At 33.9% G+C, this 27,004-nt stretch overlaps 1 protein-coding gene across 3 annotated transcripts; it reads right to left on the reverse strand.

The window, feature by feature from the left end:
* Positions 1–648: 648 nt before the first annotated feature.
* LOC147409741 (uncharacterized) lies at positions 649–26,916 on the reverse strand. Of its 3 annotated transcripts, none has more exons than XM_086431784.1 (9): positions 26,781–26,916; positions 26,370–26,492; positions 14,429–14,509; positions 14,203–14,291; positions 14,022–14,096; positions 9,247–9,305; positions 9,100–9,159; positions 1,279–1,479; positions 649–982 (listed from the first exon to the last, which is right to left on the reverse strand). In XM_086431784.1, the coding sequence occupies exons 2-9, from the start codon at positions 26,490–26,492 to the stop codon at positions 903–905; spliced, it is 768 nt and encodes a 255-aa protein (XP_086287910.1). In that variant the 5' UTR covers positions 26,781–26,916; the 3' UTR covers positions 649–902. The 3 variants fall into 3 exon arrangements, with proteins under 3 accessions (XP_086287910.1, XP_086287908.1, XP_086287909.1); XM_086431782.1 differs by having other exon boundaries at positions 9,244–9,305; XM_086431783.1 differs by having other exon boundaries at positions 9,244–9,305; positions 26,723–26,843.
* Positions 26,917–27,004: the final 88 nt, after the last annotated feature.

Here is a 27,004-nt window from a genome sequence, read left to right on the forward strand (position 1 = left end):
CCTAAATCTCTGACCATTCCTTTTTTTGCCCCAAACTTTTCCTTGGCCGAATTATTCGCAAACCCTGACTGTTACTATGATTATCCCTTGTTTGCATTATTACTGAGTTGCAGTAAATCAGAATGCCTTTTATATATATACACACGTGGCATTTTGCCTACAATCTTAGGATGACAAAACAAAATTTGGATTTACATGTAAAAAAATGCAATCCTATAATTGACATTCATTATCATTTAACGAGTACAACATAGAGAAGGCAATCAAGATTGGAGCATTTGAAAATGCTCCACTACCCCCACCCACCATTGCAATTCTTTTCTTTTTCCTTAATAGGTACCCATTATAATTAAATTTGACAATTAAATCAGCACAAGCATCAACTCTAATGGGAGCTATTTTATTGGATACAAACATGAGTGGTTTCTAGCAGTGTTTTAAAAACTGAACCAGATTGGTTTTTGTGACTTGTAAGTCAATAGAGGGACTTAAGGGAAACTGTATACATTTTTTTAAATAAACATACATCGATTCAATCGAATTGAACCAGGGGGTCTGACCAACTAGACAAATTTTCGATCCGATCATTGGGTTGGTTTTCAAAACATTGACTTCTAGATTACAGCAAAATGGATCTGATACCTTGAATAGAGGAATATAAATAGATAGAAAAGTATTTATGAATGAAAGAATGTACTACACTCTAATGTTCCTGTAAACAAACTCGCATAATAAATGAATTCTTTGGCAAAATAATCCTACAAACCTACCTACAAAGCCAGAGATACCAAGCACAATGATCCCAACAGCCAACTAACTAATAACAACCAACTTACGATGCTTTGAAATATATCAGTCAAGTCCAATCATCCAGATTTTCTTTGTAACTCGACACAACCCCCTTAGGCCGCTGGCTCGACTGGCCCATCTGATCTATAATTCTGCCCACCTTGACGGCCTCTTCCCCTGCCACGACCACGACCTGCAAGAACTCCACATATCATAAATTATAAAAACCACAATTCAAAATTTTAAAATTAAATGGTTGCTACAATAAGTTTAAAGAACAAGCAATTTTCGCTAAAATGCAGAAATTCTCCTAAACAGATAAAGTATGTGTTGAACACATCAATACTGGTGTGACACTTCACTATTTCTATTCTTTTTTTGCTTATGATTTTCTTTTAATTTATCCAAAAAAAAAAAAAAAATTAAATATTGTAACTCTTGTTTGATTCAAAACGTGAGATGTTCAAATTTATGGACTAATGAGCTTACCACGGCCTTGGGTATGTGGTACCTCTGACCCACCGTAGTCATTGTAACCACTTGATTCATTTTGCATATCTTCACCATTAAAACCTCTTCCACGTCCACGGAAACTGCGGCCTCTTCCACGACCTCTACCTCTGCCACCATATCCACGCCCACCATCCCAACCTCCATCCCCATTGTACTCCCCTACCCTGTTGAGATTCCCTGCACACAGAACATAAGATAAATCAAAATAGCTACAGAATCTTCACGGGCATGAATGCACTTACTGATAGGAATGATAGGACAGCAAAACTTGAGAATCTTAGAACTTAAAAGTGTCCTTCCCAAAATCAAAAGAAATAGGTACAAGTTCATGTCCCAATCAATGTTGTTAAATAGCATATGCGACCAACACATGTTTGCATATGCTGAAAAAAAATGCAGAAAATGTTCAAAAGAATACTAATTTTTTTTAGAAAAATGCACAATAATTAAACAGGTCCCAATTCCATACTTCCATTCATAAATCATAATCCATAAACCAAAAAGTGCACGTAGAGAACTAAAAGTAGTCAACAATAAATCTTCTTTGAAGCCTTAACCATATAACCCATTACTTGTTTTCAGATTTCTAGAGTAACTTCTTCACATGCCCTCACATTTGATCTCAACATATGTACTAAATGTTGTTTGTGGCGTGCAGTGCCACCTTTATTAATGTAGCCGCATAACTCACATACTGCTAGACTCTTTTCATTTGGACTACAGTGGTGACCGTATTTCCAACTGGGATCATTTGATTTAGGTCTTAGGGAAGAGTTGGTGATGAGGAAGACATCCTAATTTCTAAGTTTTTAACAAGTAAAATAATAAACAACTAAGAAAAGTAGAAAAAAATAACTATTAAAATAAAAAATATATTGTTTTAGGGTGCTGGGGCTAATTTGTGTTTTGTTGTGTTTTTTCTCAACCTCAACTTGAGTAGAACTAGAAGAGAAAAAAGATAATGAAATTGTTGTGGCTTTTGAATGGAATCAATCAACTCTCTCAAGTCTTGATGAATGATGATGAATATTGATCTTTGAACTTGAATCTTGATCTTCAAATCTTGATTCTTGAGTAGCTTTCCTTGTCTTCAAGTCTTGAGAATTAAGAGTAAGAGTAACTTGAGTTGAGACTTTAACTTTGATAGTAATAATGTAGAATAGAGATTAGAGAATATGTATGTGAGAATGTCGTAGAAATTCTGAAAATGTAATGAGACTTAAAAGTAGGAGGTTTTGTGAGAGTAAGAAAGATATTAGAAGGTAGAAGAGATGTTGTAAAAGGAGTGTGTGTGTGTGTTTGGGGGGGGTGTGTTTATAAAAGAAATGTGTGTTTAAGACTGATCCCAATTTGAGGAGTTTTGAGCGTAGTTCGCTCAAGACTTTTTGTTCAGATGGGATAATGTAGTGAGACAAACTAATTGTGTTTTCTTTTTGTGGACATTTTGTCCTCCTATCAATAAATTCACTGATCAAAAAAACAAAATAGCACAGATGAAGTTAATGGTATTTCATAACTTAAATTGAGCAGCTACTTGTAGAAAAACCAGTTTGGCATTAACACCATTGTCAAACATGTTGCCGAATATCTCTGCATTCATTATCATAAACTGTTTTAATTAATAAGGATTTACCAACCCAAATTCACATAGAACACTCTATTTGTTTCTATTTCATTATTTATCCACAAAAACAAAAAATGTTTTTACTTTGTTGATGGATAGCTAATCTAGTTTATACACTTTTCCAACCCATGCACTAATATATTAACCTGTCACTTGCATCTTATCTGAGATTGCATTGAAATAAAATGTTCACTCAACATAAGGGAAAAAGATAAACCTCTTAACAAAGAAATAAGAACTAAATGGTCAAAATTTACTAAGTTGACACAGAAGTAGCAGATACTAAAATATACTGCTAAAAATAATTAACATGAGGATATTCTTTGCTTTCTATAAGCATTTAGAAAGGGTTACAACCTCATCGTATCTCTACACTCAATGGACTAAGATGTCCCAAAATAAAAATAAAAACACAAAAAATTAGTTTCTTTGGACAAAGGCAGTATTGTGAAATTTCAGTTAATGCCTGTAGGTCGTGAGTTCAATACCCGGTATGAGCATTAATTCCTCAGGGGGCACCCGCAAAGGCACACCCTCACTTACCTAGTGCGTGTGATGTGCGGGTGCTGCACGTGCCTCAGGACTAGTCCTTGGACAAGACCATGGTCTACAGACTGGGCGAAGCCCAGAATACTGACCCGGTCCACTGTCTACAGGGATACACAGTTATAAAAAAAAGTATTGTGAAATTTCAATAATATCACAAAAAAAAAAAGTTTTAATGCAAGTTTCTGCAAAATAATGGGAGGATCAAGGAAGCCTAATTATGGCATTCATACAGCCAGAGAAGTAATGAGATTTCAATTCACTTATCCTGACCCAGCGCATTACTTTTTTAATTCTTTTTAATATGTTCACCAGAACAGATGTGAATGCTGCTGTAGATTTTGCTGCTTAACTGTGCTAATGGAATCATAAGAGATTTCACATAAAGACCGAAAGATTCTTGAATGTTCAAAGAGTGCAGGCATTCATTAGTCAAAATAAATGTTAAACTTTTATGGTGGAATGGGTGCCAAAGCCACGTGTGTGCCTTCTGCTAAGGCCATGATTAAATCTAGGAGTCCATACAATGTCGTCCTACAAGAATTGAAGTTACGTAATATTTCAAATTGGAGTTGAGGGTCTTAGGAATAAGAGATAGTATGCTCATCCATCTCTTGGCTCTTCTTGTAGAATATTTATTATGTGGGATAGACATTTTATAACGTGGAGGATCACTTGCTAGGAGCTTTTGTAATTTCCATCTTGTGTCAATGAAGAGTTCAACTGGGCTTTCTTTAGTAATGATGTAGGACATCTACATGAGGAAGACCATAATTTTCAGAACAAATTGACTCAGTCAAACCTGGTCAACTCTTGTTTGACCAACCTAGTTTGGGTTGACCCGGTTGAGTCCATACACAACCCAATTCTGATTTTAGTCCTCCTATGTGTTTAGTTTTAAGTTAATCAGAAGTTTTTAGGTTAGATTCTCTTTCAATTTTAAGAAGTTTCTATTTTATCTAGTTTCTAATTTGTTTTGTCTCTAATTTATTTTTAGGTTTCTATTTTTTTTATAATTTTGTTTTTATTCTTTATGCTATTATTAAAAACGTCTAAATTGAGTTATAATAGGTTTAGAAAATTAATAATATATTATAGATAAATTAGAAAGTCACTTTTTAGTATTTTAGAATGTTTCTAAGTTGTTATGATGAAGTTATCTATATAAGGAGCTTCAAAAACGAAATTTAAATCAATTCAATTATATTTTCTTTCTTAATTACTTTTTTAGCTTCATGCTTTATTTTCTTTCAAGTAATTGAATCTATTGATTCACACACTTCCACTACGTAGAAAATATAATTGATGATTTAAATTTGTTTTTGAAGCTCCTTATATAAATAACTTTATCATAACAACTTACAAATATTCTAAAATACTAAAAAGTGACGTTCTAATTTATCTATAATATATTACTAACTTTCTAAACCTACTATAACTCAATTAGACACTTCTAAGCACTTCTAATAATAGCCTACAGAATAAAAACAAAATTATAAAAAAAATAGAAACCTAAACATAAATTAGAGACTAAACAAATTAGAAACTAAATAAAATAGGAACTTCCTAAAATTGAAATCGAAACTAACCTAAAAACTTCTAAATAACTTAAAACTAAAATAGACTAAACTAAGACTAAAATCATAATTGGGTTGAGTATGAACTCAATTAGATCAACCTGAACCAGGTTGGTCAAACCTGCGTTGACCAAATTTGACTGCGTCAACTTTGTTTAAAAATTATGGTCTTCCTCATGTAGATGTTCTACATCAAGTATTTATTGTCCATATTTAGAAATGGAGATGACTCAATTCTAGGAAGAATTGAACGATGTGGCAATGTATTGGCACAAATCTTTGTGTAAGGGAGGAGATTTCAATGTCACACAAAAAAAAAAGGTGGGTCCAACCCAACTAAGGGAATGAAAAAATTTAGAAAATTTGTCAATCATTATTGTTGTTGAAACTCCCACTAGGAGGAAAGCCTTTCACATGATCGAATAACCAAAAAAGATCCAAGTATGTCCAAATTGGATAGATTCCTAGTGTTTGCATCATAGGAGGAAAAAATTAGCTTTGTGGTCCAATCTACTGTGAGTAACCCAATGTATGACCATACCACAATAGTGCTTGAAGATTTGGAAAGGAAATGCCCAATTCCTTTTCAATTTGACAACATGCAGCTATTTTATGAAGGATTGAACAATAAAGCTTTGGAATGGTGTTAATTCATTGTTAGTCTCAAGTAGTACTAGTTTTAGCCTTAAAAAACCCTACCTTGTTTTTGACATTTGAATGTTGAAGAAAATAAAATTGTGGGTGAAGGGTAAAAATGCTACCATATTCCACGATTAATCAATAAATCACCATGAAGATGAGATGTTCATGGTTATAACGGGTAATGTGCGAAGAGAAATCTTGAGGCCAAACGGTTTCTATATGGATTTTCTCAAATGTCGTCGGCATATTATCAAGGATAATCTCATGTGAATTGAAGACTTATATGAGGAAGAATTTCTAGATTTTGGTTCAAACCATGTTTTGCGATTCTTGTTCCACAAATTTAGGAGCGTAAAACATTGCAGATTTCAGGCCAATAGTTTGGTAGGGTCAACATAAAAGTAGTCTCAAAGATGCTAGCATACATGTCAAGGAGATGATTCCAATAGTTACTAGGTAGAAATAAGTAAGAGTGCACATGGTTCGGATTTTGGCAAAATTGGAACCGAGCCAAATATGATCAATTCTACAAATTTGGAACCGAACCAATCCAAACCAACCTTGGTTCGGATCGGTTATCGGTTCTCATAATTTCAAAATAGAAAAACTAGTATTTTTTCTTTCAAAAGAGGAACCCTTTGGATCAGATCATAAATAATGCCTATTTTTAAAATGAAAATGATTTTATGATTAAATTTTGATTGAAATCTGTATAAATTGAAAATTAGAGGAAGTTCAATGAGACTAAAAAAAAAATTACAATTTTAAAATTGGTATTTTGGATGGATTAGTGAGAAAACTAATTCATAAATGGTAGATTAACGAATCCAAGTCTAGGTTCGTCTAGTATATTTCATCTAACAAACACGACATAAAGATTCTCGTAAAAAAAACAAGGAATAAAACTTTTTGAAAAAGTTTTTCCATAAATGGGTTGATCCATTTGAAAATTGAGAGAGAGATTTGTGTACATTTTTTTATGAGTTTTTGTTAGAAAAAAAAATAGAGGAGATGAAGTTGAAGAAGAGAGAAATTGATAATAGAAGAATGAAACTAAGAAATAATTTTATTTTTAAATAAATAAACATCTATATATATATGGGAGCGGTTCAAGGGGCATATGTAAAAACAATGGTTTTTCAAAACATGGGTTAGAGATTTTGGATTGAGCTGATTTTTTGCGAGGATAGTCACTATGATGAGAAGATCATCTAACACAGAAAATCAGCTCAATCTTAAATTTCTAAATCGATCAAAAGTGATTTACAAATTGTTGATAAAAAATAGACGGTCCAAATTCTAAATCACTTTTAATGGGGTTAGAAGTTTCAGATTGGACTGGTTTTTTTTTCCAGATGATCTTCCCATCATAGAGATCATCCTCAAAAAAAATCAGCTCAATCCGAAACTTCTAACCTATATTTTGAAATTTTATTAATGTGACATTGTTTTTACATATGTCCCTCAATCTTGACCCTATATATATATATATATAGGGTCCCGTTCGACACCCAACCATTTACCCAACAATTTGCCCAACATGTTTTGTCCTACATGGGTTAGAAGTAGGCTGATTTTTGGTGAGGATGATCTCTATGGTGAGGAGATCATCCTCACCACCATAGAGATCATCCTCACCAAAAATCAGCCCATTCCAAAACTTCTAACCCATGTAGGACAAAACATGATAGGCAAATTGTTGGGTAAATGGTTGGGTGCTGAACATTTCCCATATATATATATCTTATAATAGATACTTCGGATTAGTTCGGTTCTCAGATTGGTTCGGTTCTATTATACCCCTAATCGGGAATCGAACCAAATCAATCGGATTTTTTTATATACAATCCGCACCCGAACCAAACCATGCTCAATCCGAACCAATCCAATCCAAAAGGCTTCGGATTGGTTTGGTTCTCGGATTTACCCAATCCAATGTGCACCCCTAGAAATAAGAACTATTCATTAAGGGCCGCAAATTTTGGATGGGTTCTTAATTGAAAAGGAGTATATAGATTCCAGATGGAGATCAAGACCCCTTAGTGTGGTTTATAAGATTGTCTTGGAGAAAGCCTAAGACCATGTTAATTGAGAATTCCTTAGATACTTGTTGGGCCAGATGGGATTTGGCTTGAGATGGTATCCCCCTCATTCTTGATCTTAGTTAATGGGAGCCCTACAAGGTATTTTAAGGGTTGAAAAGATGCTAGGCAGAGGGATTTTCTTGTCCCCTTTATTTGCTTATCCTAGTTGGGGAAGCATTCAATCGGTTGATGGCTAAAACAGTTGCAACTGGATATCTATTTGGCTTCTGGACCAATAAGGATGGTCCTATGGTTTCTCACTTTTAATTGGTAGATGATACCTTGGTTTTCATTTATGTTTTTCTCAAGCAAGTCTGATTTTTCAATGGTCTTCTATGTAGCTTCAAGGGAATTTCGGGATTAAGGATTGACTTTATCAAGAGAATTTTTTTTGGAGTGAGGTTCGTCTTTCCATGGTAGTGTGTGGAAAGGTATTATTAAAATTCTTCCTATCTTCCATAAGAGATTAGCCATTAAGGAAGGTAGAAGGGATACTATCCGATACTGAAAGGATAATTGGTATGGTACAAACCCCCTCTAGGAGCAATTCCCAACATTGTACTCCATGTCGCCAAAAGAGAGGCCTGATCCAAAATTTCATGGTTAGGAATGGTGGTGAGTTCTCTTGGGATTTTAGGTTCAAAAGAAATTTCTGGTTCTGCTATTTGGGGTCCTAAATCTCCTCAAATATGGGTTTCTTCATGTCGTTCGAAGCTTTAGATTCCAATCTTGCACCATATCAATACCAAGGGCAATTTTCATGTTGCCTTCTGCTGTATGTGCAAGTCTAATGCGTAATTGATTAATCAATTACTTCTGCACTAACTTTTCTAGGAAAATTTCGGATGTATTCCGCATCTCTTGGTGCTTCCCTAATTCTATTATTCCCTCATTTCAATCTTAGCAAATCACAGCCCTCAAGTGAAGAAAAGAATCCTCTGCAGATTGGTTCCTTTTGCCATATGTTGTGGATTTTATGAGGAAAGAAACAATTGAGTGTTCTAAGGGAAAAGAGCATCTCCTTCCGGAGCTAATTAATAGTATTTTTGGGTATTTTAATTTCTGGTGCAAAATTTTTAAGGAGTTTATTCTTGAAGACACATTATTTAACATGGGAGGCTGTTTGTGTCATTGTACTGTCCTTGTTTAGGGATGGCAAGCCTTCTAGACGTTTCCCTTTACGAATAAAAATGTGTACTTCACTTCAACACTCAGCAGTCGTCATTTTGCAAAACCTCAAAGAATTTCATATTATTACTAAAATTTGACAACTTTCAGTAAGTTGACAAGAACGGATTCAAGCAAGTTTAAAGAAGACTATTACCTCGACCCCTAAACCTTCCTCGACCACCACGTCCTCTACCTTGCATGCCAGGCAAGCCCTCTGAGATTTATGGGAGCAAAATAGAAAGTGTATTAACTTAGGTAGGAAAGAGAGTTAAAAGACATTATAAAACTATTGCCTTACCTCCTTCATGATCAAATTCAGTCCATGGTTTAACTTGATCAACTGGAATAGGTGATTGATATCTGCATTGTTTGGAAAAAATAGGTCCACCAGTTACAATTACAGCAGTTGTATACATAAAGCATATTGATGGAAAATAAAACCATTCATACTCCAAATACAGACACTTAATCAACCAAAAAAATTTCAATTCACTAATGCTAAATCATTAGTTTACAAAGCAACATTTTATTAACAGAAATGGCCCGTTTCACTTGTAAAAAGAGATTTGTTTTATAGCTTTAGGTGTGAAGGCATGGTGATCCCAGGTTTGTGGTAATATCATGCAAAGACTTCACCTCCTCACCGAAGTGGCACCTTCAAATAGGTAATTTAAATTTGATGCATAAAAAATCGTCCAAAAATACAAAGAGCAAAAGTAACTCCAATGAAACAGTAGCTCATCTGTGCTACAAGGTTACCAGATCCTACTGATATCAACTAAAAAGGTTTTGCATTCTTAAACAAGGGAATGGAGATTATTATTATTATTTTTATATAAGGGAATGAAGGTTTGCAAAATCACAGACCAATAAGATGTCACAGCTATGCAGGAGCACTGGGTATTTTCAATATCCATGAACATCCTTGAGAATGTTTTCAAGGTAACATGTTTGCTTGCACTATAGTCCAAGAGAAAATTAAGTTATCATAAAAACAAATGTAACATGCCAGGTCTAGTGCTGCAGGTAGATAATAGAAAATACAACCTCAATAACAAGAACCACCAATATAAGTTAGCGGTTGCACATTCGCATGAGGTTGATAATCATCTTGTGACAGGCAGTCTCCACCCCTTTGGAAGTCGGACTAACCCTGCAGATATGCTATGCCAACACAAATAGGCGTATTGGATAAAGTCACAGGTGGGAGACTTGATCTCACAAGCCTGGGGAGCACACCCAGGTCGCTAAACCACTGCTCCACCACTTGGGCGGTTTGATAATCAATTCTAACCTTATAATTGATTATGAGATGTTATAGTGGCATTTGGTAAATTGTTGCAAAATTAATTATTTTAGAATGATAGATTAAAAAATCCATTATATGAGGGAAAAAAATTGCAAAACGAAAAATTCTCCATAAGTGGCATACACACTCTCTTTCCCTCTCTACAATTGAAGAACTAGAAGAAAAAAAAAACCCAAATTTATTTGCTTGTGGACTCCAAAGAACCTTGCTCAAAACCATAGAATAACCTTCGCTGAAAATCTCAAATTTTCTCCATCAATGGTGATTTGTTGAGTTGACGCTAAAACCTAGAAGAATATCTACTAGCTGTACACCCACTCTTGGAGGTGCCAATAAGGACGAAATGAGTTTGGTGCCAAGCAAGCTTGCCCTTGTTAAACCAATCTCAAGCAGATTTAGAATTGCAGTCTTTCTTCTTCCAAAAAACAAAAACAAAAACAAAAACAAAAATCTACACAATCTCCATACAAGATTTTCTCAGAGAAATTATTCTCTTAGAACTTCATTTGCAACCTTCACCCCTCCTCAAAATTGTCAAGATACCTATTTGAGATGGCTTTGAACAAAACTCCTATGTTTGCCAAAATCTATGATTTGATCCCCCGCAAGGATTAAAGGTATGTAGCTATGGGGTTTTTCTCTAATTCGATGATTTAGAAGGGATTGAATTGAAAGAGTAGAGGATAGTTGTCTCAATCTGAGGTATCCAGAGGGAAGCCATGGAAGTGAAACAAAGATGTGGAGACGGGGGTTGCTTCTAATGTTCAGTAGACTTTCTACCGAAATTGTTTCCAGCACTATGGAACTTCGGCAGAGATAATTTTCAAACCTGAAACCATTCTGGCAGAATGGTCAATAAAAAGACCCTAAAAGTTCAAACCAGAAGCATATATAAAAAGTGAGACTTTACAATACAAAACCCACCAGGATGAAAACTATTATGACCCATTGGGAATGTAAATTGGGGTCAGGTAGGTCCTGAACAAGCCTAGACACCTGTTTGACTGATTTTTTGGCAAATGAACTTTTTATTTTTATTTTTATTTTTTGTGCTCAAGGCACAAAAATGGAAAAAAGAAGAATCTGCATACGGGGCCCTGCACAATTACCAAACGCAGACCAGAGATGGACTTCAACCAATCCCGTCAGGCCGGACTTGCGGCATTTCCAAAATGGCATAAAGATCAAAACTCAAAAAGACATAACATAAAAAAATGTATTTAGAGTCTTAGACTGTGGGATAAAAATTAAACTAAAAAAATTAAATATATTAAATAATTGTTGAATAGAAAAATATTTGAAAAACCCAAGATTTTTTAAAGGTGTGTCAGTATGTGTCTGACACATGAGTACAATATGGTATTTAACATGGAAAATTCCTAGAAAATGGTTTGTCCATGTTACATACCCCTTTTATTCCTTAATCAGCCCAACTGATAGTGTATGATATTAGATGAAAATAAGAAGTTACTCCAAAAGTGTGATAGTACTTGAATAAATTAAGATTTATTAAACAAGTGCGGTAGTACATTTCTGATATCAGTATGATATGGAATTCAACACTAAAAATTACTAGAAAATGGATTGTCCCTGTTACATATGCCCGTTATTTCTTAAACACCAATAATGTATAAGATTGGATGCAAGTTGTCCAACTCGGCCCTTTTAGGGAAATGGTTATAGAAGTTTGGAGAAGAAAGGCTTAGTTTGTGGAGAAAGGTTATTAAGGTAAAATATGGGGAAAAGTTTTATGGGTGGGAGAGTAAAGAAGTGAGGACTCCCTTTGGGTGTAGTTTGTAGAGGGGTATCATGAGTATGAACTCAAAAGTTTAAGGAGTTGGTGGCTTTTAATTGTGGGAGTGGGGAAAGGATTCAATTCTGGAGGATGGATGGTGTGGTAGTTCTCCATTATCCTTTCAATTCCCGAGACTTTATGCCCTATCCTTGAAAAAAAAGAATCCAATTGGTGAATTTATGAATCATTCGGGGCTAGGGACTTCATGGGATTTTGGTTTCAGGAGGGATTTTAATGATTGGGAGATTCGGGAGTTGACAAAGTTGATTTTCAAGCTTGACCAAATTATCATAGAGTTATCGGGGCTTGACAAGAGAATATGGACTTGCACAAAGGACAAAAAAAATTCGGTACGTTCATTCCAAGATTCTTTGGCACCACAAGGTTTATCCTCTTTCCCAATGGGTCCCATTTGGGGTCATAAAGTACCCTCGAAGGTGTTTTTCTTTATTTGGTTGGCTGCTTTTGGTAAATCCATTCTTTTGATAATCTTATGATCAAGGGCTTTGTTAGGCCAAATTTTTGTTGCTTGTGTAAAATGAATGGGGAATCGGCTTCTCATATATTGATTCATTGTCCATTTGTTCGTAAAATTTGAGTCCATTTCTTATGTCTCTTTAATTGCTCATGGGTGTTTCCATATTCAGTCCTGTCATTGTTCCAAAGGCGGAATCATAAAGTGTTTATGGGTAGAAAAAGGCACCTTTGGTCCCTCACCCCTTTTGTTGTCAGCTGGGTATCGTGGAGAGAAAGAAATCGAAGAGTGTTCAACGAACTTGATTTGGAGCTTCCAAATCTTATTTTGGAGGTGTTAGGCTTTTTGTTCTTTGGGAGCGAATTGAGTTCGGACTTCAAGGGGGTGTTTTTGATGATTTTGTGTTTAATTGGGCTTCTTTATGCACAATCTAACTTTGTAGCTTTGTTTTGGCTGTCATGTAATTTGCAAATTGTATTGACACTGGTTATCTCAACCGGTCGGTTTTATTTAATATAATTGATGTATTTATCAAAAAAAATTATTAGAGAAAAGAAATCAGAAAGCAAAAAATGTGTGTATTTCAGTAAGCTCAGAAAATGGAAGTATTTCATAGAAATGTGATGTAATAATCAAAATGGAAATAATGTCAAATATTCATAAATCATAGAAATATTGTCAAAGTAATAGAAATGCATAAGAAATGCGCATCAAAATTTGAGTAATAACAAACAAAGGACAAAAACACTAACTACTCATCATATACAACAAATAACCATCAAGATTCGTTTAGACAAAGCCAAATCGTTGGGATAAGGCTTGTCGTTGATGTTCTATATAGGTATATGAGATTCAAACTTGAAGATCAGACTCATCTTGAAATGCAAATAATCATGCACTTGTCATAGATAAAAGCATAAAAAAAATACTTCGAGATATGGAGGATTTTAAGATTCAAATTTAGTTATAGATTAGCATTTATATATTTAAGATACAAAACAAAAAGAAGATGGAAATGGAAATATTCTAATAATGTTTCTTTTAGGTCCTTGTGGAATGGAAAGATTCGGTATAATTATGGAAATTTGATACCCCAAGGATATTTAGTTATGCAAACCTGTAGACAAATTCATTCATGTAACAGAAACCAACAGCAAATAAGTGAATTTCGTAAACCATCTAACTGTAGTACCGTGCACGCATATGTTAACATTCATTTTTTTTTTTAATAGGTAAATGCTTGACTAGTGGTTAGTGACAGGTAATATGGTTAGTGGTTAACATAAGATGGGTTCAAGGGAGCTTGAACCTAGGACGTGAGAACAACTCTCCACACGTCTTACCACTTAGCCTAGTGGCACTTCTTACATATGTTGACATTCATCGACAAAGAGAATCACAAACTTTACATAATAAGCTCCAAGACTTGGTCATTGGAAAAAATGAATAAAAGATGAGTCCATGTAATTTAAATAGAAATTTGAGCAACTAATTTACCCCGTGGAGGATGTATCCAACTCCTTCTTGGACAATGTAATTGAAATCATGGAAACATGACGGGTAGTTTCCAGGCTGTGAATGGCGAAAACATAAAGAAAAGAAGATGTTTGTCAGCCACATATACTAATTTGTGTATAACATATGACATCCAAAACAGAAATGACTCTCTGGTCCTTACGGAAGAAGGCCTTCTTCTAGCGGCTCCCAAATGTCCGTTATATCAGTAGATCCAATTGAAGTATTCTGATGGAGACCAACTATCCTTCTCTGAAAAAGGAAATAAATCAAACACATTGTAAGAAGAAAGAAACACTCTACCAGGAAGATACCAAAGTATCATGCTATGAGGGGAAAGGGCAAACTAATAATCAAAGTATCATGAGTATACTTCCCTAGTAAATCACCTTAATTAATTCCGAAATCATCACAGTCTTGTTGATAGCTCTTCCCATGGCTTTAAGGACAATTTCATTGGACTCTTTTTCCTGCAAACAGACACAACATTAGTATGATAAAAGACATTCTAATTTATTTATGACCATCTTGTTGTACATGAAATGAAAGTAGCCACAAACATACCCAAACGATTAACACTAATGAGTAAGTAGAATTTTTCTAGCATGACGCTAATCACCATGTAAAAGAACAGGTTGATGGTGAATGGTAAGATAAGAAAGAAAGACTGCACGAACTCAACAGTCTTGTGGTGAACGCGAAAGGCATATAAGGGTATTCACTATGATATAAAAAATAAACAGTATTCATATTCATTAAAAGGAAAAGAAAGATAGAAACATTCCCTGTCTAGGCTACAAATTACCATACAGAATAAATAAAATTATACAGTTTCTTAGGGTCTCCAGGAAACAAATTATTAATGATTCACAAAGATGAGCCACACTCGCTGTTTTACCAAGCATTCCAAGATATTAAAAAAGAAATGGAACTCAAAACACATATTTATAAAATCTAGATCGTTGAGCCCATCGCCGCGCAGCAACCGTCGCTACTTCCCTTCATCGATGCTGTTGAAGATTGAGTCATTGGGGGGTGACAGCTGAGTTTGAAGATGAGGAAGGTGATGATGCATATTAGCAAGGGAGCAACACTAGTCCAAGTAGATCAAAAGTGATGCAGGACGATGAGGGAAAAAGATGAAAATAAGGGGGTTAGGAAAAACTGGTTTGGGATTATGGGGTTTGGGGATCTGGGCAAAAAAAAGTTTCCACAATCCCAATTGGCTATTGAGATTAAAATGCAAAGTTTTGTAAATTACTATATTTTAGTTGGGGTTGGATGAGGATTAAAGGAAAGGGGAAAGGATTAAGGTTTGTAGGTTTCAAGAATAAAAAAGAAAAAAAGAAAAAAAGAATGTTATCTTGGATTCACCAAAATGGCTTCACACTAGCCATTGTTGGGAAGATCAAAACTAAAAACTTTATTTTTTATTCATCATTCTTCGTTTAAAAAAAAAAAAAAACCCTAATATAATCTTATATAAAGAAAATAAATCCACGTCAATAGTCCGATCCTTTGTAGGAACTACCCCTAATAACAAACTTGCAAAATGGATTAGTTTCTCATAAAGAGATTCGTTGTTCCTGACCCTGCTTCACCTTAATTGTTATTTGAACAAAAAGATCACAATAAACTTTTGGTAAAGGTTATGTCTGGGTCTGAGTGGGGATAGCATTTCTCTTTTGCATGTCCATGGAGTTTTGAAAAATCCAAACATCTCAGAGATATATATATATATATATATATATAGAAAGAGAGAGAGAGAGATAGGAATTTATCGAACGAATCGCACTTCTTTGTATACGTCAAGAGTCCATTGATGAGAAGGGGCTGGGGAAAGCTTGAACTCGAATCCTAATCAAACTAAAACTCCAAATAAATAACATAATTTCGTAACTTTCTCGCTGTTAATTTTCCAACTCTAATAAACTTAAATAAAAGACAAACTAAAGTTACTAAATTGCCCCTAACAAAATAAGCCGAACAAACATAAAATTAAAGTCCTAAAACAGAAAACTAAAATCTACTCTTCAAGCTTTGATGTCCCCATCAAAAAGACTTTCAAATTGTATGCTTATTGGATTAAGAACCAAAGAGGGGGTCAGGATAGTTGAGAAAGGAAGGAGGAGGGATGTTGTCTTGCTTTGTTCAACCACAAAGGCTTTTTGGCAGAGATTTGTTTTGGAGAAAGCTTGTGGTTGGAAGAAAGATACGGTGTGTAATACCTTGAAAATTTTATTATGCATCTCAAGGAATAAATTTTATGAAATTTGTTGATTATTAATCAAAGTTGTGATGAGATCATGATTTTAAAACTCGTCCAAGACCAAGACGTATCACCCGAGTTAACTCGGTATCGGAGTTGAATGAGACCAACTCACAAAGTCACTTTTTTTACCAAGATTTAGGACTCACATTCAATTTTTTGATTTGTCTCACGAGACGTCTCAAACATATCGAAAAACTCGTCCGAGACGACTCAGTATTGAGCCTGGACGAGACGAGACGCGAAACCGAGTTTTAAAACCATGGATGAGATAGTTTTTGAGTCAATCATGTATTGTTAGTAGGTTTAAAACTGTCAAAAAATATAGTTTTGCGTGAGCTTGATTTGATGATTTAAGTTAGTTGACCCAAAAAAATATTTTAGAAGAATATACACGAACATAAAGAACTAATTCATATTCATTTATGTTAAAGCTATTGAGAAGTTGAATCTAAAAATTACTTGTTCCTTGACATTTGATTTAAGTTTTGATCTCGTTAAAAAATGAATAAAAAACCAGACTTGTTGAATAAAGATTCAAGACGTCGAATTCAATCAAATGAGGTAGGGAACTTCCAATTTCTTAATTGAAGTCATAGATTTGTTTAAAAAAAATGTTTTGGTTTTAAAGAAATGAGTTATTTTGAACTTTATATTCAATGTATGTATTTTGTCAAAAAAAAAAAAAAATGTGCATGTTAGATTAGAATTTGATACATAGTTGTTGTATGCATGTTATAACAGATTTTTATGAGAACACCAAAATAATTCAGAAAAATGTTTTAATTGTAAAAGTGTTTCATTTAAAATTGGTTTTGAATAAAAATCAATGTTGCTTATTATTAAACTAAATAGAATAATAGAGCATGATTCTGAGCTAATCGAGTAAAATCTAGTATTAATTAGGAACATTTTTTTATTAAGGGTATGTTCAATTGCACAATCAATTTCCATGACATTTTTCAAGTGTTTTATTGCACATGAAAATGGAAATTCATTTTCCACCTCAATCAAAAAGTCCATCATATATTCCATCCCCAATTCTTCCCCACTCATATCTTCTTCTTTCCTACCACCACCATCATCACACTAACATCGCCGTCGTCACCGTCTCCGTCATCACCATCTCTGGCCTTTTCTCTCTCTCTCTTCTTCTCCTTCTCCATCCCTCACCTCTGCCGCCACCACCACCACGTTCTCCCCTCATCTTCCTCACTTACCTCCACTGCCACCACCACCACCACCTTCTCCCCTCTTCTTCCTCACTTACCTTCGCCGCCACCATCACCACCACCACATCCTCCCCCCTCCCTCTTCCTCCTCCTCATCTTCTTCTTCCTCTTCCTCTCCCTCTCCTCTCATCTTCTTTCTCCTCTTCCTCTCCTTCTTGTTCTTTTTCCTTATATAATTTTCCCATGATTTTATCCAAGTAAAATTGAACAATAGAATTTGATTTTCCAACCCTATCTATTTTCCGCCATTATTTTTCCATGGATTTCAAATTCCATGGAAAGTGACTTTCTATGCAATCAAACGTACCCCAAGCATTTAGATTAGAAGTAGAAATATTGTTGAGAAAAAATAGGAAGAATTTTATAATGAAAAAAAATCGAAAATTAAAATAAGTTTTTTATGATTTTAATTAATTGAGCAAAAGAATTATTTATGAAAATTACATAATTGATATTCGAGTATTTCATTGGGATTTCAGAAATGGTTTTATTCATTTTGTAAATGAAAACTCAAGTTTTAGATTGATGGCAAAAAAAAGATTTTTAAAAGAGATTATGGTTCTTTTATATTAAAATCACATTGAAAATGTGATAATTTGTGATGTTATTGAGAATGTGATTCTTAGTTGAGTGTGTATGTGGAGTGAATACCCAGTGATGAGATGCTCCGGCGTATGTCGTGTAAGTCACGAAAGAGATATGTGAGATAGAAAGAGAAATATGAGATATGTGAGACACACTTCGATCCGAGGATCATGTAAGACATGGAAGAGGGAAAGAGAAAACGTTTCGACTCATCGTGTAAGCCACGAAAAGAAAAGAAAGAAATGAAATGAAATGGAAAAAAAAGTGTATTATGTTGAGTGATAAACTGGGTATTTAACTCACATACTTGACTATTATTTGTTGTTTCATGTTTTGAAAAAGATGAAAGTTTTATATGTTGAAAAAGAGGAAAGTTTCATGTTTTCTTTTTTTTAAAGAAAAAAAATTATTTATATATTAATTTTAGTGATCTATGAAAGAGATAGTGAAAGTCTACAAAGAATAACGTGTTGTCACTTCCGAACCGACGTGTTATTTTAGAATAACAACTACGATGTCTGATTTCTTATGTAGTATGGGATGCATAAGAACTTACATAACAATACGAATTCAAGAAATTCCTTTCTATCTAGAACAAGTTGTAAAGATAGTTGTATAAATGATAGAATTTAACTAAGGATCGTGTTAGGTTTCTATTTTCTTATCATAGGAAATTAGTTTTAGTTAGAGAATTATTAAGAGTTTTATTTGGAGTAAAATTAGGGATTATTTAGAGATTACTTAGTGGTGTAGTAATTTATTTGTTTTAGGACTCTTCATTTATATAAAGGGTTTAACTCATTAATAAAAAGAGAATATTATTTGGTTTAATTGTGTTTAACACAAGAAGAAGCCCCTTCCCTCTATAATCATGGGCTAGATAGGTTAGGAAACCTATTAATTAGTATCAGAACACTCTTTCTTGGGCACGTGAAAGAGACCTAAGAGGAACCTGGCAATGGAGAAACGTGTAAAGACCTTGGAAGAGGTTGTCAATCAGATTCACAGCCGACTAGTTTTGATTTAAGAAATGCTCGAATGTTTAGCCTTGCGCGTTCCTCTCACCAACAACGGGGACAACAAAGGGATAGGAGTGTCCATGGTAGATAACACAAACAGGAAAAACGATTAAAAAATTCAGCCAAGGTTTGCTCGAATTGATTTTCCACATTTCAAGGGTCAAGATCCTTTAGAGTTCATATACAAATCAAAGCGATTTTTCAACTACCATCAGACAATTGAAAATAAAAAGGCTTTCCTTACCCCGTTCCACATGGAAGGGGTTGCTTCAGTTTTGTTTCAATAATATAGTCGTACAAACCCAAATTTCATGTGGGAAAGAATGGCGAAAGTTATGTTGGTTCGTTTTCGAACAACTGATTACAAGAATCTTAAAGGAAAGTTAGCAAAGGTACGACAAGGTTCTAAATCTATAAAAAAATTCCAAGAAGAATTCGAATGTCTTTCCAATCGGATTGATGGTTGGACCAATAGTGCTTTGATGGGATCCTTCATTCAAGAGCTACGCGAAAAGATAGGCTAATAAGTGTTGATGTTTCGACATTCAACACTACAAGAGGTAATGATGTTGGCTCAACGACAAGAAGAGAAATTGTTCCGACTTCAACGTGTATATCAACAAATGCCAAGTTTGGTTAACAATGATCAAACACACTAAAAATCCACCTAAGAATATCACAATGCCAGCGCAACGAATTTCTAGTGACGGGATGAAAATTAGATTAGACAAGGGGTTGTGTTATTATTATGAAGAACATTACACCCTGAGCCATCGATGTAAGAAGATGCAAATACATTTGTTAGAAGGATTTGATGAAATGGATGGTCTTGGTGATGTTAATGATACTTCAATTGAATGACTTTTCCACCATGAGGATATGGTCGACTTTTAGAGGGGGGCATTGTTAGGTTTCTATTTTACTATCGTACTATTAGTTTTAGTTAGATAATTGTTATGAGTTTTATTTTGAGTAAAATTAGGGATTATTTAGAGATTGCTTAATAGTGTATAATTCTATTTGTTTCAAGACTCTTTATTTATATAAAAAGTTTTACTCATTAATAAAAAGAGAAGAATATTATTTGGTTTAATCGTGTTTTACACAAAAGGAAGCCTCTTCTCTCTATAACTGTGGGCTAGATGGTTGGGAAACATACTAGATTGCATGCACACTAGATTCGTATAACGAAGATGATTAGTCAATGATCATTAATAGTTTATAGTAATCAAGAAAGAATGACCCACTTATTTAGCCTGTTCTTAAGGCCTTGGTCAACGGTCAACCTGAGCTCGAAAATCGATCATCCAAGTATGGCAGAGGTTGGCTATATAATTAGGAACTAACGGTGGGGATCCACACTAGTGAAGTATTAGATTAATTGTATCTTAACTGAGACGTTCACATCAGTCGTGACCCTCAACTCTCTATTATAGTACTCTATCATTGTATCTTATATTATGAGTTGATGTTGTATGTTTGGTATTTCAGACTTATGGAAATGTTTTATTTTACAATTATTAAGATCTTTTACACAAATTTATGTTTTAATAAACTTGCATTGTTTACAAATGAATGTGTGCTTAACCTGCATATTAGGACTATGATTTAGAAATATATGTTTCCTACAAAGTAACTCCCTTATTACTCACCCTACTAATCATCTTAGTTTCAAGAAGTTTCAGTGATCAATGATCAACTTTAGAATTGTTGCAGTTTTGAGATCGATAGATTTGTGTGTTGTGAGCCTTAGTGATGCAGGACGACGAGGGAAGAAGAGGAAATTTGGGCGGTCAAGGAATTTGGTTTAGGATTTTGAGTAAGAAGGGTTGAAGAAAAAAGGTTTCAAATAAAGGGGTTTTGGTTAAAGATTTGGGATTGAGTTAAGGATTTGGGTTATGGGAAAGAGGTTTCAAGAAGTCAAAATTCAAGATTCAAGAATCGAAGAATTCAATAAATCAAGAATTAGGAATTCAAGATTTCTTGAAAAATTCAAAGAAATCAAGAAAAATAAATAAAATTAAAAGAAAAAGAGATGGGATAGAATAATAAAACCTTGGAATCACACCAAGAATGATGAAGAACTTACTTCAAGAAACTCTTCTTTATTCATCAAATACTTCGTTAAAAAAAAATCTTAATACAATCTATATATAAAAATAAATACATCTAAGACTCCTAATAAAACTAAAATGCCAAATAAATAACCTAATTTTCATAACGTTCTCTCTCCTAAACTTCCAAAACTTATCAACTAAATAAAAAAAGACAAATAAATTTACCAAACTACCCCTAAAACATTATACTAAGTGGACCATTAAAATATGAAAATAAGCCCAAAAACATAAAAATAAAGTCCTATAAAAGAAAACTAAATAAAAATAAATCTACTCTTCAAGTTTTGATATCCACATCGATTAGTAGATAAAGTAGTTGGTTCAAGTTAAGAGAGCGGGTTAGTATGTTCTTGGCAGTATGTGCCAATATTTCTTTCCGTTATACATAAATAAAGGGAGTTGTGAGATAGGATTGTTGATTTTATTTACGTAGCCTATTTAGTTATGCTTCCGCTGTAGTATATGATATCATAGTCAGAAATCGTGGTATTTTATATGTTTATCTCACTGTTTGGGAATATCTCACACTTCGAGATTCTAACACTTATTCATGGGGACGCATGTTAGGATTTTGGGGCATGATAGAGTGGTATTAGAGCCCATTATTAGTTCCATATGGGACTATAGCTCAATGAGTCTAGAATTTTGTTAAAGTCTAGACGAGTTATAGGAATAAGATGTTTAGGATTTCACTAGAATCTTGGAAACTTGTCAAGTAATGTGACAAACAACTATTTTTTATTTTAGGTTTAACGAGGTGGGCATGATTAAAATTTTCAAAATATAATCCCAAATTTAGACATTATAAAAAGTTTGAGCAGCAATGTTCATAGGCAGGATATAAAAGAGATGTCACCAAATAAAAAATGATTAAAATTTTCGAAAGATAAAAGCTTCGTATATATGTATTGTTATGAGTATTATTTTATGTATAAATAATATTTAGTTGGAATGATTAGAAAACCAGATATTGGTTTGTCATAAGAAGAAAAAAAAAAACAAATGATTATGTTGTTTAGTGAGATTTAAGATGAGAGAATGAGCTGGATTCTTGATGCAGTAACAATTATAAATTGGAGACAAACAAGAATTGGAGAAAATCTGAATCAGAAAGGTTATTGCAAATGACAAAGAAGAGACAGGAAGATAAAGATGGTAGAGATCAATCTGAGATAAAGAAATAGATATATGATGTTTTGAAGATAATGAAATTTGTGTATTTTGTTTAAGGTAGAAAATGACAGTGAGTAGGAAGTGAATTTACCAAAAAGAAGACAAACAAGAATTGGAGAAAATCTGAATCAGAAAGGTTATTGCAAATGACAAAGAAGAGAAAGGAAGATAAAGATGGTAGAGATCAATCTGAGATAAAGAAATAGATATATGATGTTTTGAAGATAATGAAATTTGTGTGTTTAAGGTAGAAAATGACAGTGAGTACGAAGTGAATTTACCAAAAAGAATACACAAGATTTGATACGTAACCTTAGGGCACATGTTAGGATCATAGTCACAAAGTCAGAGTACAGGTTTAAAACGACAAGGGAAAACTTTGGAAAAACGTAGAAAATGGGAAAAAACTAGAGAAAAAAAAAACGATGAAAATAAAATATACAAAAATATATTAAAAGTTATGAAAAATGTTTATATCTAATAATACATAAGAAAAATATTTTAATTTACGTTTCCAATATAACACGTTCTCAAACATCTATTATACAAAACAGGGTTTTGTCCCAATCATAAACACATTTGCGGCATGAGATCTATTTGGGCAGATCCAATGGTGTAGATCACTTCCCTCCAAAACAAAAAAAACTATCTTAAACTAATCTTTTTCTACTTCTTCAAATTATAAACATATCTTTATCTCCCATAATCATATTTGGTGGTGTGAGATTGAGTTGGGAGGATCTAACGGTGGAGAACACATTCCACTAAAACTAACTCAACTGCCTGAAACCACCCAAACTTCCTAAGATGGCTCTAGGGCTGGCAATGATCCAATTTGTATTGGATATCCAATCCGAAAAAATAGGATTCAGATCAACATTTTTCATTTTTGGTTCAGATTCAGATTGAAATCACATATCTGATCAATTTTTTGGATCAGTTTCGGATCAAACCCAACCCAATCCAATAAATACCCGATCCGAATTTAATTAAACATGTTTTTTTATAAAAAAATATCTTATTACTTCTACATATATTGTCTCTTCATTCTAATATTAGGGTCTCAACAATCCCTTTCTTTTTCCCTTGATCGTCTCCTCCAAGCGATGACCAACGTTCACCACCATCATCTCCCAAGTGGCTAGGTCTCTCTCTCTCTCTCTCCCTCTCTCTTAGAATGGAAGATGAGCTCTACTTGGGATTTCTGGGTGGAAGAAGCTTTGAAACTCTTCTTTGCATTAATTTGGGATTCTGAGATTGTAGTCTCTCAAAGTTCCATCTACAATAAAACCCACTTCCTTCTCCATCTCTCAAGAATCATCAAAACCCATTCACAATGAGTTCGAGATCTTTGATGGGATGCGGCCGTGGGATTGATCCTTGGAGCAAGTCCAAATGGAAGAATCCCATTTATTTTGTGAGTATTCTCTCTCTCTCTCTCTCTTTGAAAATATAGGGTTTGTAATGGGGAAGAATAATCAAGCGAAACGAATTCGGTTCAAGAATTAGTTAATCTGATCAGATTTGGATCATCGGGTACAATTTTCGGATCAGTATCGGGTTGGTATTGATTCGGTACCTAACCAATTTGTTGCCAGCCCTAGATGGCTCCAACTGTAGACAAGTCTCTCCCTTTTCTCTTTTTCTTCTTCTTCTCATGATGTATTTTTTTATAAAGAAAACTAGATCTGAAAAGATGTGCCCAACATAAGCCTAGCATAACATATCCAATACAGTCTATTCAAACTCCATCAAATTTTATCACTCAAGAGAAAAAAACTCTTAATCGTCCATGGCAATTGGCTCTAAGGATCGAGTGTTGTTGGTAAGACTCCAACCCCGAATTTGAGTCCTCAATTTGTTCAAAAATTTTTCTTTAAACCCCTTTATATGGAAAAAAATTGGATTCTCTGTGTTATTCATATTCAATTTGTGTGATTTCTCAACTGGTTTATATTCTAATATCCCATAAAACTAACATGCTCTCTCTTGGTTTCTAGATCAATCAAGTCATGGGTTTTATCATCAAATACTTACAAAACAAAAACTACAACATATCAATAAGTTTGAGAGAGGCTCTTCACAACTCCTTCAATGGCACCATAAAAACTCTGTTTTATAGATCCCTCCATCTATTTCAACCCCATCTCAGCAATTTCTTTGTTTTCTACTGATAGAAATCAAGGTCCTCTGTTTTCTATTGTTCTTCCTCCATAGTGGCTATGATTCCTTACACAGGTTCTTCGCTGCAATGATATTTATCCTCTCGGTGTTAAACAAGTAGAATTTTTTATTTCATTTTAGGGTTTTTTTTGTTGATAACATGTAAAATACTGCAGGGAATCTTAATAATACAACAGTTTCTACAATTAGACTAATGTTTAACATGTGAGGCCAATAAGCTTCTAGGACTAATGTTTGGTGTGGCCAATAAGCTTCCATAATTTAACATATGTAGAAAGGGTCGAGCTAGGATGACCATCTTAGTAAGATTAGTAATTAAGAATCGCGGTGCCCACATGGATTACTAAATTGGAAATCCAACACTATAATAAAAAAACTCAGATTCAGAAGAAAGAAAAAAAAATAAGAAAAAAACTTTTTGGGCTTGATCCAAGGTGTTGAAAATGGACGGACACCCAACTTCCAAATTTAAAATTAAAATTCAACGGTGAAATATTACTTTTTTATTATAAAAAAATTCAAAGTTCTTAGAATTTGGTCCTCAACCAGGAGGCATTGGATCATGTTTTTGGATGCCACAAGATTATGTAGAAAATTCCTTACTAAGGAAATTTGTTGGTTCGCAAGATTTCAAGTTGCAGGAGAAACTTCAGTTAAAACCAAAAAAGGATAGAGAAACACTTTTCTTACTTAGTAAGATTTCAAATCTGAATTTTTGTGATTTCACAAATATTTTTCCCAATTTGTGATTTTCATGAAATTAAGGCTACCCATATATGAAATTTTTATTATGATTGCAATTTCGCGTGATCTCAATTTATCCTAAGCCTAAGCATTTACCCAAAATCGTTTTTTACTGAAAAATTTTAATTGGACCAAAAAATATTTATATTAAATTTCAACACGTGATGAATATTCAACGTGTAAGGAACACGTGCACGTGTCACACACATCTGTTAGTAATTATACATGTTATGATGCCAAAAAAAAGTTTACTCATCAACTTATCTTTTGTTCAAAATTATAAACCATTGAAAAAAAAAATGAAAATTCATAAAATCAAGATATTATCACCAAATCCCATATTTTAACACTTTTGAATCACCAAATTCATTATGTATCAAATCCCACATTAAAAATAGGAAAGTTTTTTTTTTTTTTGGTTGAAAAAATTGTTGTTTTTTGTTACATTTTAAAAAGTCGTGTTCTTTTATCGTTTTAATCGTCAAAGGTACAAAATGCTTTTTAAACACCGTTTTTTGTTACTATGGTTAGGATGCATTGAATACACCTCCAAACTTTATTTTCCTACCAAAAATGCCTTCAAAAAAAAAATATTCTACCTAAAATGCCTATTTCTAAGGTGTATTTAATACATCTTAACATGTGCCCTTAGGGCACATGTTAAGAAAACCCATATTTAAAATAAGTATACAATAACTCGAAGCAATGTTTCAATCAAGAGAAAACCCAATAATGTCTCGATCAAGACATTCAATATTTTGGGGTCGATGTTTCTAATTGGTCTCGGCCGTATACACAGATATAATCCGATATTTTGAACACAATATAAGAGTATAATTAAAGATAATAAGATCCACAAATTTATCAAAAAATCTAGAATAAGATCCAATGAATCCCCTCATCACCGATGAAGCTTGGAACTAAAATTTACTTCTTTTAACTGAAATTAATATGAGAAAAAAAAAAAAAAAAAACCAATGAAACGAGAGGGAAACAGCGAAAAGGACCTGAAGCAGACTAGTGGCATAAGTAATGTAGTTCCTCATCCTTCCTTGAGCGGTTATTCGAATCTCATTCTCGTTAATCTGCGTCTCTGACCTTGGTTTCTCAACCCTTTGGTACCGATCCATCTGAAATCCCAAACAGAAAATCACAAAAAAAACAGAAACACAATCAAAGGGATTGATTCAAAAACGAAAATCATCGAAAAGAGGTTGTTTCGAAGGAAAAATAAAATTCAAAGAAGAAACGTGGTTGAATCAAAATATAAAAAAATCTGGAAGACCTAAAAGAATCAAACTCAAAAACCAGATCTAAATCAACAGAAAGAGAAAAAACAGTGAGAATCGCGAGCAATTACTTCAGAGAAGAAGCCAAAACTAATAGAGAAAAACTAGGGTTAGGGTTTTTGGTGGTACCGTTTGTTCCTTGGCGAGTTTGAAGGTAAGTATGTCTGGCTTTTTCTTATTGAAATTTCCGATCCAAAAGCCTCGTCTGGCGCCATTTCTGTTCCCTTTTATAGGGAAGGAAACGTGGTCCGCACCCAACTAGGACTAGGACTGTCAATGGATCGGATCAAATTGAAAATCCGATCTGCTTCGATCCAATAAATGGAGAATTTGGATTCCAATAAGGATCCCAG

The sequence above is a fragment of the Akebia trifoliata genome, chromosome 2, assembly GCF_017979445.1.
Source record: "Akebia trifoliata isolate Shusen 1 chromosome 2, ASM1797944v1, whole genome shotgun sequence".
Lineage (NCBI taxonomy): Eukaryota > Viridiplantae > Streptophyta > Magnoliopsida > Ranunculales > Lardizabalaceae > Akebia > Akebia trifoliata.

Bases quoted from the DNA above. Each gene is read 5' to 3' on its own strand.
- LOC147409741 (XM_086431782.1), bottom strand. From the start codon at position 26,492: ATGGATCGGTACCAAAGGGTTGAGAAACCAAGGTCAGAGACGCAGATT. The intron at 14,510-26,369 runs GTCCTTTTCGCT...GTCTGTTTGCAG, and splicing joins ATGCCACTAGTCTGCTTCAG to GAAAAAGAGTCCAATGAAAT. The intron at 1,480-9,099 runs GTAATAGTCTTC...TTCTGTGTGCAG, and splicing joins AGGAAGGTTTAGGGGTCGAG to GGAATCTCAACAGGGTAGGG.